This window comes from Xiphias gladius, chromosome 3, assembly GCF_016859285.1.
Source record: "Xiphias gladius isolate SHS-SW01 ecotype Sanya breed wild chromosome 3, ASM1685928v1, whole genome shotgun sequence".
Lineage (NCBI taxonomy): Eukaryota > Metazoa > Chordata > Actinopteri > Istiophoriformes > Xiphiidae > Xiphias > Xiphias gladius.
In genome coordinates, this window is record NC_053402.1 from 7,876,893 (window position 1) to 7,893,306 (window position 16,414).

Below are 16,414 nucleotides of genomic sequence, written 5' to 3' on the forward strand. Positions count from 1 at the left end.
GTGTGTGTGTGTGTGTGTGTGTGTGTATGTGTGTGTGTGTTTGGGTATATTATGTGTATGAGCTTGTACAGGGATGAGACTATTTCATTTAAAGCTGTCAGTTTTATTATTTACGACTGAGGCAAAAAAACAACCAGAAAGAAAATAAAACAATGTGTGCCGCATCATAAAAAGTCAGCTCGGGAGTAAACAGCAACATTTACCTCAATCTATCAACTGTAATTAACTGTATCTGTGCTTTAATGAGATGTAACTGGGCATCAAATCAAATCTGATGGCATTAACGTTTGATACATGATAGGGAATAGTGACTGCTGTAGAAAATCTTGGGTGGGTGACATTCTGTAGCCATAACAATAGGAAAGTTATAAAGGTATTGGTGAGCATTTCTGTGTCTAAATTTGGCCACAGTGTATGCCTAAGCTAAGAGGTTTGAGCTGCTAACTCCTTAAAGGATATAATGTGTCTTCAAAGCAGAAACCAGTATGCTTTCATAGACAAGTGTAGTATATAGCATCAAAAGACACCATGAGGAGGCTACTTCGTAATGTGGTACAACTTTGATCATTGTGATTAAATTAGAAGAAACAATAGGTCTGTGCATGAATTTCTCTGAGCCTGTATGATTATGTATGTTAACAGTATGTGTGCATGCATTGGTAGTGTGGTATTTGAGTCTACACAGATGTGATCAGCCCCAACAACAGAAAGGGTGTGGTTCAGAGTACAGCCTACTTAAAGAATGTTCTGTTATCAAAAGTTGTGATCACGCATAATCTATTCAAAACTCCCTGATTGATAAACATTAATTTCAAATGAAAGAATCTATTACTGCTTCATCACTGCACTGAAAATGCAAGAAGCTGTCATAAAGGTTTTATGCTGTGTGATTTATCTCTGCATTTCCTATGAATTGCAAGTAGAGGTGTAAATTAAAGCCGCTGTTCCAATTTTCATCACCTCTATATGAAACTCTCTTGATAAAAACATTGTCTGACTGATTAGGAAATTCAGCAAATACCTAAACAGTAACCACACTATCGAAGTTCCTAATGTCTTCCATTACAATACATCTCATACCATTAATTTCAATAAATTTGAGCCCCAGGGTAGTTGCATTGAACCTTGCACAGATTTTTTTAAAGATCTAAAAGGAATTTCAATAATATTTCTATTAAATGATATACTCCTTCTGTGAGTTTATTGTCTCTTACCCTGTTCATTGCGTCCCTGCCCGAGGCCATGGCCCACATTCTCCACACTGAGCCTCTGTAGTGCCTGGAGAAGGGCTGGTCCAAGTTGGGCACACAAATCTACCTCATAGTCGCTTTGACCACGCAAAAACACTTCCAGCACTCCAAGGGCTCGCTCTGCCAGGGGGGCCTCCCTGGTGCAAATCATGTCCTGTAGTAATACAAAACAGACAGTCAAATACAAAGACAGACACAAAGTTTAAAAGAAATTATTTTGGAATGTTTTTTTTAATAGGAATTATCCTAATGCCGTAAAGCCAACCAAGGTGCACAATGCAGGTTAAAGACTCATGTGTTTTCCACAAATTATGGGACACAACCCTTTTTTTCTTTTCAGGCTTAACAAATGAGAAATTAGTGTGTTACAACACAGCACATCAGCCAGCATTTAGAAGTATCTTTACTTTAATGTTACCAACTTGTTAAATCCAAGTTCCTGTTTGGGGTATCTGGTTCTTACCAGGAGGGTCACTATGACAGCTGGGTACTTCTCTATCAGAGTCACAAGCTCCATGGTTTCTGTGTCTGGCACCTTATCCTGCCTCTCATCTGCATGGCTTTTTATCTTCTCTCCCTTTTCCTGTATGTCTGCCTATGCACATGAATGAAATCCAACCAACTTTTCATCAGTTCTGATTTCCATTTGTGAGAGTTAAAAAAACACACTCTAATACATAGTATGCAACACTTACTCTGGTGGAGTGAAATTAATTAGAGAACTTGTTGGAGAGAAAGAGGTAAAATGCGTTTAATTAAATCAGTAAAATTATTAATTTACCATAACATGTGAGTCTGAGATAGAAGCGAAACAACTGTCCCCTTACCATGGTCTGCCCTTCATCTGTGTGCTGTGCTTGCTTGGTCAACCAAAGTTCCAGGACCAATGGCCCAAATTTCTCTGCTAGCTCCGGATAGCGACAGATGAAATGAAGGAATGCAGGATGGTGAATGTAGAGGGAAGAGAAGCTTTGGCAAGAGGAGAGTGCCTTGCTGATGCAGTTCAAAGGAGCCTTGAGTAGGTTGGTAAAGAAAGATCAAAAAATCCAAGTTCTCTCTTTAAGATGAGCATACACACACAAGTTAAGAAGTTTGTGGTTTCGAAAATAATTTTTTTCACAACCTAAATGTCAGACTGCTTTTAAAAGGCATTGACGCAAAGTCCTCAGTCACAGAACGAAGTCTCCTGTAATCTATTGCTTATTTATGTTCACAGTCAACATAAATTATATACTATTAAGTAATTTCAGATAAGCTACAGGTTTTTATGTTTTACCACACAGTGTTCTTTGAACTAAAAAAAAGTACATTCTTTTGAGGAAATGTTACTTGTTCTCTGTAGCTTTAGAAAAAAGGTTGAGCTATAATTAATATTCTTTGCTGCTGAATCATTTTAAGCACAGCATGGATTTTGCATCAAAAGATGACTATGAGCTATAAGCATTGATTCTGAGTATTTCGTGGCCTCTACATTAATGGTTTACACATTAAACTGTACAGAACTCTAGTCCCAGTACATGCTGTTCTCCTTCTCTGTGCACAGAAAAAAATATCAGGTTGAACACCTTTATCTCAATGAAATCTTGATATCTTAAGGTGGCACTGCTTGTAGGTAAACCTGTATCAAACAATATGACATTGTTAGCTTTACTCATAGAACAGAAAATAAAATAGAATATTTAAAACTGAGACAGACTTCTTGTCTCAGCTGTCAAAGTGTATTTTGGCAAGCATAAAAGATAAGGCATGAATGGTAAAACAGTTCAAAATAGTCAAACTGTATGAAAATCAGTTTGAGTCATCAGGCAAATCTCCAAAATTATAATGCTCTGCAAGGTATGGAGGTTTACTGAAAAGCATAGCAACAGTTGAAGCCTTTCTTAAAATGTACCTTGATGCTGATGTTGTATACCTACTGCACTACCTCTGTAAGTTAAAAATGTGTTTTAATTTCTGTTCAGTGAACTGAGCAGAGTTACCCCGTTGAGGTTGCGGCTCTTGTCCTGTGTCATTGCGAGCAGGTAGAGGGCAGAGCGGAGCACAGAGCGAGGCAGAGCACAGCTGCCCTGCTCTTGCACTGAACACAACATCCACAGTACACTGGAGAACACTATCTGGTCTGGGAGGAGCCTGAGACACACACACACACACACACACACACACACACACACACACACACACACACACACACACACACACACACACACACACACACACACACACACACACAAAATAATGATAACATTAACTTACAATAGTACAAATACACACTTAGGTCCATAAGTATTTGGACAGATACATTTTTCAGAATTTTGCCTCTGTACGCCACCACAATGGATTTGAAACAAAGCCATCAAGATGTGATTAAAGTGTTGACTTTCAGCTTTAATTCAAGGGGTTTGATAAAACCTAAACACATTAACCGTTTAGGAATTACAGCCATTTTTATACATAGTCCCTAATTTTCAGAAGCTCTGGCCATCCAACCCAAAGTAACTGGACAAACCATCATGATTATAAATAAAAGAATTATTTTTAATACTTTGCAGTCAATGATTGCCTGAAGTCTGGAACCCATGGATGTCACCAAAGGCTGAGTTTGTGGGTCTTTCTGCTCTCAGTTTTGTATTCAGTAAATGGAAAGCCTGCTCAACTGGGTTTAGGTCAGGTGGCTGCCTTGGCCACTGAAGAATATTTCTCTCTTTTTTTGCCTTTGAGAAGCTCAAGGGTTGCTTTCAGAGGATGTTTTGGGTCATTATCCACCTGTACTGTGAAGCACCATCCTATCAGTTTTGTAGCGTTTGGCTGAATCTGAGCAGATAGTGGAGCCCTTTACACTTCAGAATTCATCCGGCTATTTCTATCAGCAGTCACATCATCAATAAAAACCAGTGACCCAGTTCCATGTGCAGCCATACAGTTGATATGGTATGTTTTTGATCATTAGCTTCCTTTCCATCTCCATACTCTTCTCTTCCCATCATTCTTGTAAAATTAAATCTTGGTTTCATCTGTCCAAAGAATCTTCTTCCAGAACTGGGCAGGCTTTTTTAGATGTTTTCTGGCAAAATCTTATCTGGCCTTTCTGTTCTTGAGTATTACCAGTGGTTTGTACCTTTTGGTAAACCCTCTGTATTTACATTCATGAGGACGTCTCTTGATTGTAGGCTTTGAAAGTGATATGCCTGCCTCCCTTCAGTGTGTTATTGACCTGGCCGGATGTTGTGAAGGGTTTTTCTTTACCAAGGAAAGAATTCTGCAATAATCCACTTTAGTTGTCCTCTGTGGTTTTCCAGGCCTTTTGGTGTTGCTGAGCTCGCTGTCTGATAGGTTTGTTTCAGCCTAATGATGGCCTCCTTCATTTGCATTGACACCTCTTTGGACTGCATATAGAGAGTTCCAATGAACAGGTACTAAATGCAAATTCAACACATTGAATCAACATCATACCTTTTATCTGCTTAATTTTTCATGGAATAACGAGGAATTGGGACAAAACTGGCCATGAAACGCAACAATTGTCAATTGAATTAAATGAGTGAAAAATGAGGTCAGGTGGTAGAGCGGGTCGTCCACTTACCAGAAGGTCAGTGGTTTGATCCCTGGGTCCTCCTGTCCGCATGTCCTTGGGCAAGATACTGAACCCCAAATTCCCCCTGATGTATCATTGGTCTGTGAGTGTGTATGTATAGAAAAGATTGCTGTATGTTAATGTGTGTTTTGAATGGGTATAAATGCGGCAGTAGTGTTAAGTGCCTTGAGTGACGAGAAAAGACTAGAAAAGCAAAATTTTAAGTGCAGTCCATTTACCAGCCATTTATGTATAAAAATGGCTGTAATTCCTATACGATTAATTTGACATTTTTGTTAAACCTCTAGAATTAAAGCTGAAAGTCTACACAATCACATCTGGACAGCTTCATTTCAAATCTACTGTGGTGCTGTAGAGGCGAAATTACGAAAATTGTGTCATACTTCTGGACCTAACCGTAGATGTGTCCATTCATTTACATTTTAATGCTCTTTCTCACGCATAAATACACATACACACAAACACAGTCCGCTATAATGTATACCAATGCAAAGATATCCACACATATGCACAGATCCTGTCCCTGAGTACACATACGCTACACACACTCAGCCATTCAACACTATGTAAATCTGTGGCCACTGCTAATATTAATCTTAATGAGACCACAGTGGCAGGGATAGGCTTTCATCTCCTTCCCTGGGGGTAATGCATAGCCGAGGTTCCACTGAAAGACAGATTAAACTTTCCAAAGAAGCTGACATATCTCCGAGGTCATAAAATATGGACTTAAGAACACCCTTGATGGGCTGTGGCAGTGCCATTTGAGCAGGGAGAGACCTACAGTGACATGCAAAACCAGCTGATTTCTTGGTAGAGTCAAGCGATATACTGATATAATTCTGATGCTGTGATATGACACTGAGTATCATCTGGGATTTCGGACATTTCTAAAATGTTGTCTTTACTGCTGTCAAGGGCTGCATTACAGCAAAGCAAAGTAGCACTTTGAAGAAATTTACTCAAGTTATTAAATTTCAGCTGGGTACTGGTATCTGGTATTTATATCCACATTAATGATGAATGTTTCTCAAAATTGATATTAGTGTCAAATATTTCTGGAAGCACCTTTAGACATACATAAAATATTTTCACATCAATATTGGGAAGATGTAACATTTGTCACAGAGTGTAAATTATGTTTGGAGCTCAATGAAGTATCCTTCATTAAAATGTAGGGTATAGATACAGCGACAAACTTCCCTCTCTCTTGTGGAAACAGGAACTGTTGTAACTTTTCATAACCATGGTTTCGCATCAGCATTTTATACACAGCACTATTAATAGGCTACATAAGTAACAGTGTGTGCAGTGAGGTGTCAGACTCATTACATTCACTCCACAGTAGGCCTAAGCCTATGGAGAAAAATAAAACTTACTCCCAAGCGACTTTGGTGGCACATATTTTTTTTGTTTTTAACTCAAGCAGCTGTTTAAAGCTGCTTGGTTTTTGCAATAGTCCCTGTAAATATGCATCACTTTACAATCAAATGAACACATCTACCCTTTTCTAGAGAAGGGAATATTTGATCCTAAATACAATTTAACCTTTACATTTTTAACATCTATATAATTAAATGTCTGTCTTACTTTGAGTAGATTATGAGTAAATGTTTGTACAGATAGTCGCACAGAGCGTGTTCCTTGACAAACACAACAGAGGCGCTTGCACATAGTAAATCAGCATTGGTGCAAACTCACTGTTGGAGGTTTTTATAACCCAATTCCACTCCTTGCTATTAGGTTTGGGATGGCACTTAATGTGGCGGACCCTCCACGTGAACACGCAAATGGACCGAAAGTGAGTAGGGAGAGGGTGTAGGGGGTGGTTTGAAAGAGGGCCTAGTGGTGCAACCTGGTTGCAAGGACTGGTACAGAGTACAAAGAGGTGTGGTGACATTTTACTCTTTACATTTATTTCCTAAGCACGGGTAATACAGTGCTACCAAGAGCTACTCAGCAGCCACCAAGCCAGGAAGTTACTGTGCCGCTCAAAGACACTTTTTACAGTGCAAATAGACGCTGCTATGGGAGAAAAAAGTCAGTATGTCTGAATCAAATTATGCCTTCCCTTCTTACAAAACCACTCTGCAGCAGTACCATACATAAGTCTTTAGAATTTGTATCAGCAAAATGCTTTTATTGATGCTGAAATACGTATTAGTTCATTCCATTTCCAGCTCTGATTACCAGCTCAGAACGTGTTTTTTTCGACATAAGATTTCCCTTTTTAATAAGTTAACATTATCAAAAACAAATGCCAATCTTCGCTTTTGACATCTTATTACCTGTCTCCTTGTTGCAAGGCAAGGTGTAGCACTATCACCAGACAGTATTGAGTGGCCCTTTGCCCTTTATATTCACAGAGCTGGAGTCCCGGGGCCTCACACAGCAGAGAGGGCCAGTCTGACAGACGACAACAGAGAGAGGGAAGGTTGTATAGCAGAAGATTCTCCACCTCCTCAACATCTGGAGGAAGAGCACGAAAATACAACAGAAACAGAAAGGAAAGGAGTTTAATAAACAATGTTTAAAAAAAAGGAACAGGACAAAGTTATTGAGAGAGTGTGAGAGAGAGAGAGATGAAAAACAAAGAGGAAAGGATATGGATGAAGGCGAGACAGATGGATGCAATAAAGTAAAACACAACAGAAGAGGCCCTGAGGCCTAACTTACAAAAGACTATTATTCAGCAATTTTATGTTTTATGACTAAAGCCGAGCCAAAGCTTTGGTTTATGAAAAATTCATCTGGTGGCGAAAATGAGTGGGGATACACTGATTTACACACTTCTCCATTAATTAATTAATCATTATATCCAAACATAAAGCCATTATCCATTATCCATCATCAAGCTATGTCTATCATGGAAACATAATCTCAATTTTTAAACATTCTTTGAAAAAGACATACTATGTAATGTATCAAAGTTAAAGGACTTTTTTTGTTTTTTATAAACAAGGTCCCTAAAGAATTGGAAGACAAGATGAAGAAGGCGCATGGAACGATGGGAAAGGAACAGTGAGAAGGGAAGTGAAGCTGCAAGGGAGAGATGGATGAAGACGAGAGACAGTGCTGAGGAGGGCTTCAATCTATTTAAGGACTGGAGGACTGAAAGACTGGAAAAGGGGGCAAACGAAAATTATATATATGAATAAACAATGTGACATAAGATGGTAAGAAAAGAGAGAGAAGAGAAAAATGGGAACACTCGCATGGAATTCAGAATTTTTTGCGAAACAGCTACAAGAGTAGGAGTATCTGCATCTACTATCCGTGACGTTGTCTCCATCTCTGGGTGGTCTTTTGGGAGCTGGAGAGAGAGAGAGAGGGGCGAGGGAAGAATAAGAATATGAGCTTCAACTTATAAAGAACTGAAAGAGATCACCACAGAAATAGAAGGGGAAAAACAGAAAACGTGGCACAGAATAGCGAAAAATGGTGCTGTGCAATGCAGTCTCTTGCAGATCGGGGAGAAAAGACAGAGATGGCTAAAATGAAGGAAAGAAAACCATATCCAGTATACAGTATGAAGGAATTACAGGGAGGCTGGGACACAGCACTGAAGAGAATGACAAAGTAGGCACATGGAAATGGCAGACAGGGATAAGGGTTACTGATGCATGATTACACAGAGGCTATAAAGCCACAGCAAGGTCTGACAGGAGTGAGACTACCAATCAGCCAGAGAGGACAACAAAGTAAAGAAGGGAATAGGAGTTCAAGAAATACAGAAGGAGGACAAAAAGATAAATATGGCGAGACAGAGGGAACAGTGGTTTGAATGGCCACTGTGGAGAAAAAGTAAGAAATAAATGGTGTTGTAAATGGCAAAAGGAGATACAGGAGGAAGAACAGAAAAATGTTAAAGATGACAAATGGATCCTCAAAGGGAGGACTGGGAGAGAGAGGAACACAGCAAAGGGCAGACAGATGATGAAGATGAGAAGGGAAAAAACAGATGGGAGAAAGATAAAATATAGACCTACAAAGCAGGCTGCAGCTGCAATGACATGTTGCCTTCTGCTCAGGTTTTGATCAGCAGAAAATAATAGAAGAGGAGAGAAGAGATGAGAAGAGAAACACTGTCCTAAATATTCACACAGCTGTTATAACATTATCAGACAGGTATACAAAAGTACAAAGGATGCCTTTAAATGTATTACCACAATTAATTAGCAATATCAGAGTAATTCAGTTAACAAAAAACATAATCAAAATACTGGCATGGAGAGTTTGCAGAACGAGATGATGAGGAGAAACATAAAAACTAAAATCTGTGTAAATCTGGTTAACAAAGTTTGAAACAAAGATAACAATGCACTTTTTGAACAAGAGAAATACAGTTAGGCCAATAAGTATTTGGACAGTGACACAGTTTTCAGAATTTTGCCTCTGTAGACCACCACAATGGATTTGAAACAAAACCATCAAGATGTGATTGAACTGTAGACTTTCAGCTTTAATGCAATAACAAAAATATCACATTAACCATTTAGGAATTAAAGCCATTTTTATACAGTCCCTAATTTTCAAAAGCTCAAAAGTAACTGGACAAACCAACATAATTATAAATAAAAGGATTATTTTTAATATTTGGATAAAAACCCTTTGCAGTCAATGACTGCCTGAGGTCTGGAACCCATGGATGTCACCAAATGCTGAGTTTCTTCCTTTGATATTCTTTTCCAGGCCCTTACTGCAGCTGCCTTGAGTTGCTGCTTGTTTGTTGGTCTATCTGCTCTCAGTTTTGTCTTCAGTAAGTGAAAAGCATGCTCAGTTGGGTTGAGGTCAGGTGACTGACTTGGACATTGAAGAATATTTCCTATTTTTGCCTTTTGAGAAGCTCAAGGGTTGCTTTCAAAGGATGTTTTGGGTCATTATCCGTCTATACTGTGAAGCACAATCCTATCACTTTTCTAGCCTTTGGCTGAATCTGAGCAGATAGTAGAGCCCTGTACACTTCAGAATTCCTCCTGCTACTTCTATCAGCAGTCACATCACGAATAAACACCAGTGACCCAGTTTTGTTGGCAGCCATACATGCCCATGCCATAACACTGCCTCCACCATGTTTGACAGATGATGTGGTTTGCTTTAGATCATGAGCTGTTCCTTTCCTTCTCCATACTCTTCTTCGTTTCAAACCCATTGTGGTGGTGTAGAGAGGCAAAATTATGAAAATTGTGTCTCTGTCCAAATATGTTTGGACCTGTAACTAACATAGAATGGAATGGTAAAATTCAGGATGAGACCAAAGAAAAATGAGAGAAAACAAGAAGCTGAAACAGATGACGGGGTTGACAGGGAAAAAAGGTAACAAACAAGAGTCTACCTCCGCACAACTCATTATTCACTGCCACAAACACACATAAACCGATACACACACCTAGAGTTGCTTTTACAACTCTTACATCTCATTAACTAAAAGAAATATTTTATTCAACTCTGGTCTCAATGTCTCAAAATGTCTCCTGGGACGAACTGCAGTTTCCAATAAAATTTTGTTTACTCTTCATGTTAGGGGGATGTTACAGTGATGTAGAAAGGGAGTGGAAGGGGTGTAGCACTAGATTTGAACATTTGGTTATACTCAATTAGAACTTACATAGTTACTTTTCTTTAATATAATTTAATTCAGTTTTGCTAGGTCATAAGCAATGGCCCTTTATTTTGAAGTGTTTCGTGTGTTGTCACGAAGTGTATTTACATTTAAGAGATTTGGCATTAACTCTTCCCACAGGAACTTACAAGCAACAAGCAAACACTGTTCAGTTTTCAATTCAAGGCCATGTTTATAGTACAAACATCTGAGTCCATGCCTTTAATTCTGTAGAGGAAGGTAGAGCTATTATTTCATCTCTGTGGCTAAACTATTTTTTAGTGTTTTTCTATTATTTAGTGTCTTGTCTTTAAAGTTTTTCAAAAATGCCATCATTAGGTTGTCCATTGAATGTGTAAACCAGGCTGGATTTGTACATTGCCTGACTTGAGAGAACAGGCATCTCTATTAGGGATGAGAATTTTGTTTAATGTTATTGATCAACAACATTCAACAAAAAGAGAAAAGATAGGGAGAGAGAGAGAGAGAAGAACAGAAGAGATACTGAACAAAAACTGAAACCTAATTTTTACTTACTTTTCTAATGTAATATAATTATCCAGTTAATGGCTGTGATTTTACTTTTTTCTTTTTAATAAATGTCACATACAGACAACTTGATTGAGTGAGCTGAGTTTGTTGAATATTACCTTCCTCTATCCATTGAATACTGCACGGTGACAAATTCTGTGCAAAATAACTTTTAATTGAGCAAGGAATGTATAATAATATACAATATACAAATCTTGATGCAAAATATGAAATATCAATGACAGAACGAATGACTATAATGAATGAATAATAGTCATTCAAGTCAAAATGTCTCCATAGGTATTTATAGGTGTTCATGGAGATGAAGATGAACACTGAGTTATACTTAAAGTCCCCCTCCAATCAAAAATGTGTTTTGCTTATTGTTATTTAATTTGGATATTTGACTTTGAATGATGTATATGCAGAGTTTGACACTAGAACTCACACCCAAACAGAATTTTGTGACATCACAAGTTTAAAAACCAATCGTGGTTTAATATGCAACTTACACAAGGGTGATGTGAAAACTTGAAGCTTCCAGTGCACATACACTAAGAATAGACTTTTCAGTGAAGTAGGAGACATCGTGTCCAGTAGTCAAACTTATAAAATGAAGGATGCTATTATTAATATTGTATATTCATTCTGTTTTTTTAAGTGTGGTAGAAGGAGTAGATGGGCTTTTAGGAAATGTTAACAAATCAACCAAATGTTTTTTTGTGGAAAAAGCAGAGTATTTTTATATGTCTTAAAACATTTCTGGAGGGAATCTTTACGCTATCGAAAAGATTTGATTTGAACAACTGACCTGACATTCTTTACACAAAAGAAACAAATCTTGAACGCTATCAACAATTCCATTTAACACAGCAGTCTCAGATAACACTTAGACACTGACAGAAACAACAGGGGTTTTTACTGATGCTGCATGTAGTGCTGTGAGCGCTGCAAGTGTGTGTTTGCATATTTGCATACCATACTTGTAGAAGCCAGAAGCAGGGTCTGACTTGGAAAGTAGACACATACTGAGTTTCTGTAGAAAACCACAGCAAGATGCATTCAGCTTTGGGTTCCTGACCGAATTGGCAAGAGGGAGAAATACACACAAGACTGAGAAAATAAACATGAATACAAAGAAAAGGCAGCAGAAAGAGAGCAGAAAAACTGAAATAAAGAAAGAATAAAGGCACCTGAGACAAACACAGCACACATCCTCTACACTGCACGATCAATATAGTGAAAAGTGAACTGCGAGACAAAAGATAGGATGTGACTTTACTTAATCCTTTCAAATATGAAACACAGACACGGCATGGTTCAGTTTCATTACAGCTCAGTCCAGAGGTGGCATAAGCCTACTGAGTCAACCATATTTATGACTGAACTAACACACACACAAAAAGACACAGTCTAACATACACAAATACACCCACAAAAGCACATATGCTTACACACACAAAACATCTAAATCTAACAGATGTAGGAGCGAACACAGTAAGCTTGAAGCTGCAGATCTGTTGCTCTGAAAAAGTTGGCCAAATATGATGTTCAATTATCTCTTCTAAAAAAAACATATAGGTTTGAATTTTATATTTTTGTGCATTATGTCCATAAGAGGGTAAAACAATACAACAAGAGATATGGATGTAAACTGCAATTAGAAAAATGTAGACTGTTAAATATTCTCTAAGACAGAATGACAACACGAACTCAACTTTCTGAGCCACCACGGTTAAACACACACACACACACACACACACACACACACACACACACACACACACACACACACACACACACACACACACACACACACACACACACACACACCCCTTTTAGACAGCAGTGCCTTGTTAATTGCTGGGTAAGAGTGTCTGTGTTTGTGTCCTCAGGTTATCCTTTTACGGTGTACCTGTTTCCTGCACAGAGGATGCCTTTGTTTTCCAGGGCCAGTCTGTAGAAACCAGAGGACGCTGAAGGGAAGAGGAGGAGAAGTGCAGAAAAAAGGAGGGATGAGACAGTAAGAAATGAGGAAGAGAGAGATGATAATAAAAACAAATTATATAACACTTTTCAAAACAAATGTTTTGAACTACATCACAAGCAGAAAGGAAACAAAACCATGATAAAGCGCACATATATCTTGAGTCAAATTCTGCAAATAAACAGCTGAGTATTAGTTAAAGGTACGTAAATCTTCAGTCTAAGGACAAAAAAAGCAGTTTTGACATTTCAGTGATTTAAAGTACTTAGTAAAAGGAGAGGAATTTGACAGAGAGAGAAACACGTGTCACCATTTAGCCACAAGTCAGCCACATGATTCAGTCTCTGTCCATGACTCCAAAACTTCATGTTTTAATCTCACACAAGTGTTGAGTCTACACTTCCCCCACAAGATATTCTAAAAATACTCTAAACGCTTGGGGGGAAAAGCTCATCATATGGCTGCATTGGAGGTAATGGGACAGCAGTCCTGTTTTAGTTCTATGGGGAAAACTACAATTACTACCTTGCAGTTGTATACCTCCACCAACCAGTCTGTCCAGACTCATATATGTAATGAAGACTCTGAAGGAATTTAATAAAAGGTATTAAGTCTATTTTATTATAATTACTGTATCAATTCTTGCGTTATGGCCAAAAACATGTTTTGTGAGGTCACAGTGACCCTGACCTTTGACCATATTTTCATTTAATTATAACAGAATTTCCGCTTTGTGGTTGTATGCCTACGCAAACCAGTCAAGCTGCAGTTTACATCCATCTCTGTCCACACTCATAATATATGTATTAAAGACCAATACGTGAGGTCACAGTGGCCTTAACCTTTGACCACCAAATTCTAATCAGTTAATCTTTGAGTCAAAGTGGACATTTGTGCTAAATGTAATGAAATTCACTCAAGGCGTTCCTGATATCTCACTTTCACAAAAATTAGACAGACGTGAGGTCACAGTTACCTTGACCTTTGACCACCAAAATGTAATCCATTCATGCTTGAGTCCAAGTGAATGTTTGTGCCGAATTTGAAGAAATTCCCTCAAGAGGTTTCTTGGATGTCGCGTTCACAATAACGGGACGGAAGTACAGATGTATGTACAGACAACCTGAAAACCAAATGCCTCTGGCAAGCACTGTTGCCAGCACAGAGGCATAGAAGCTATATCGTACAGCTGTATTTAATGTCTTGGCTGTTTCAGTGCTGCAATGAGAGAGAGGACCCCTAGCTTAAATTTAAAGCTTATGTTTCTTTTTAATGCCACTACACTGGCTTTTCTGGATGCCTGAGGCAACAAGTTTCCTGTCAATAATTGAGGCTCATCATGTGGACTGCCAGCTTTGGAGAGATTGCTTAGATTTTCCCTTGTAGTGATATGAAATATCATCAAGTCAGCATTCAGGCATTTAGCCCTATCTTTGATGAGAGCAGAATCTACTGTTGGCATTGCCGTTTTTGGCATAATTTTAAACTGCACAAAAAATATGGATTTTAGTTTTATTAACATTACCAAGCTACAGTAACAGAAAGGTTCAGTGGTTCAGAGGAGAACACAATCTATTATAATGCCTCCATGCCGGTGACAGCCATTGCCAGTGGCATTATGTTTTTGGCTTGTCTGACCGTCCATTTGTCCGTCCATCCAATTTTCATGAATGTGATATCTCAGGAACGTCTTGTGGGAATTTGGCATAAATATTCACTTGTACTCAAGGGTGCACTGGCTAGATTTTGAAGGTAAAACGTCAAAGGTAAACATCACTCACCTCACGTCCATCCCATTCTAATGAACGCGATACCTCAGAAGACCTTGAGGGAATTTCTTCAAATTTGGAACAAACATCCATTTTGAATCAAGGATGAACTGATTAGATTTTGGTGGTCAGAAGTGAAAGGTCAAGGTCATCATGACCTCACATCTGTCCCATTCTTATGACTGCAGTATATCAGGAACATCTGGAAGGAATTTCATTACATCTGGACTCAAGGATGAACTGATTAGAATTTGGCGAACAAAGGTCAAAGTCACCACAACCTCACAAAACAAATTTTTGGCCATAACTCAATACACTAATTATGACAAAATATACTTAATACGTTTTATTAAATTACTTCAAAGTCTTCACTACATGTTTTCAGGTTGTTTGTCTGTACAATTCTCGTTAACACAATATCTCAGGAGAGAATTTCTTCAAATTTGGCACAAACATTCACTTGGCCTTAAGGATGAATTGATGAGATTTTGGTGGTGAAAGATCAAGGCCACTGTGACCTCACGTATTAGTCTTCAATACATATATGAGTTTAGACATAGATGGATGTAAACTGCAGCTTGACTGGTTTGCAAAGGCATACAACCACATAGCAGTACTTCTAGTGTTATAATTAAATGAAAACAAGTTTATTTCTTGTTGTTAAAATTAGCAGGGAACTAAACTTTAAAGCCAAATTGCTTCTGTTTTTGCTTATTGAAGTTTAGTCTGACATGAAAGACTCTAAACAAAATGTTTTGTCAGCACGCTGCTTAAATGACAAATCTGCATTAAAATAGCAGTCTTGTTTAGACATATGTCTGGTTACTATGGCGATGTTTTGTATTCCCATGTGGGCTTGACAAACAGAGGCCTCTAGTTTCTCTGAGGTATGGGATGGCGCTATACATGCGCTATATACATGTTACTGGCAAGACCAGTGCCAGTATGCACAAAGCCAACAGTAACAAGACTGAAAAAGTGGGTCTAATTTAAAATCATGAGCTGCGTGGACTGTCCCTTTACCAGCCATCAGAGTTACTGATAAAGAATCTCATCCCGTTTAACAGAACCTTGAACCCAGAACCTTGAGCTTCTGACAGAAGTCTGAAGAGATCATAAGAAACAAGACTAAATGTGTTTCTTATTATACCAGATTTCATGAAGGCAGCAGAAGATGTGTTATATTACACAGAAGGACTGTATAAAACGAGGCAGAGAGCCTAAGGCCATGCCAGTGGCTATGTGAGGCCGTACTAAAACGCTGCCAATGACAATAATAGCATGCTGATGCTTAACAAGGGCTAGAGAAAAAGTCAGAAGATTACCAAAGTTATAACAATTCAGGCTGAGAAGTCCATGAATGTCTGTACCAAAATTCATGGCAATCCATCCAATGCTTGTTGAAATATTTTACTCTGGGAAAAAGTGGCGAAACAACTGCCTAAAAGACCAACACTGCCGGCCATAGAGCCATGCCGCTCTTGTGATTTTTCGGTGCAATTTAACATAATTTATAATCCGGTACAGTGGGGTCCATAAGTCTGAGACCACTTTCCCATCCTCAGAATTGGCCAGGTACTGTCCGCTTGTCTCGTTTGTCCACTACTACACTAGTGAAAGCTGAAAAGTTCAGGCAGTTTTATAAGATAGTGACATTGAAATCGTCACACCCAGCCAGGTGAT

General features: G+C 38.5%; 1 protein-coding gene across 7 annotated transcripts in view; it reads right to left on the reverse strand.

Annotated features, from left to right (window-relative positions):
- Positions 1-16,414, reverse strand: part of LOC120805587 (meiosis inhibitor protein 1-like) — a 59,461-nt gene that overhangs the window by 20,974 nt on the left and 22,073 nt on the right. For 6 of the 7 annotated variants that reach the window (XR_005709576.1, XM_040155972.1, XM_040155963.1 and 3 more), the window contains exons 17-23: positions 12,891-12,951; positions 11,954-12,051; positions 7,131-7,311; positions 3,230-3,380; positions 2,078-2,263; positions 1,714-1,845; positions 1,215-1,404 (exon numbers count right to left, since the gene is read on the reverse strand). Coding sequence is in view for 6 of the 7 variants with exons in the window: in XM_040155972.1 (XP_040011906.1) it covers positions 1,215-1,404; positions 1,714-1,845; positions 2,078-2,263; positions 3,230-3,380; positions 7,131-7,311; positions 11,954-12,051; positions 12,891-12,951 (999 nt within the window). In the remaining variant the exon portion in view is untranslated. The remainder of the gene's footprint in view (positions 1-1,214; positions 1,405-1,713; positions 1,846-2,077; positions 2,264-3,229; positions 3,381-7,130; positions 7,312-11,953; positions 12,052-12,890; positions 12,952-16,414) is intronic. The other variant, XM_040155979.1, reaches the window with a different exon arrangement.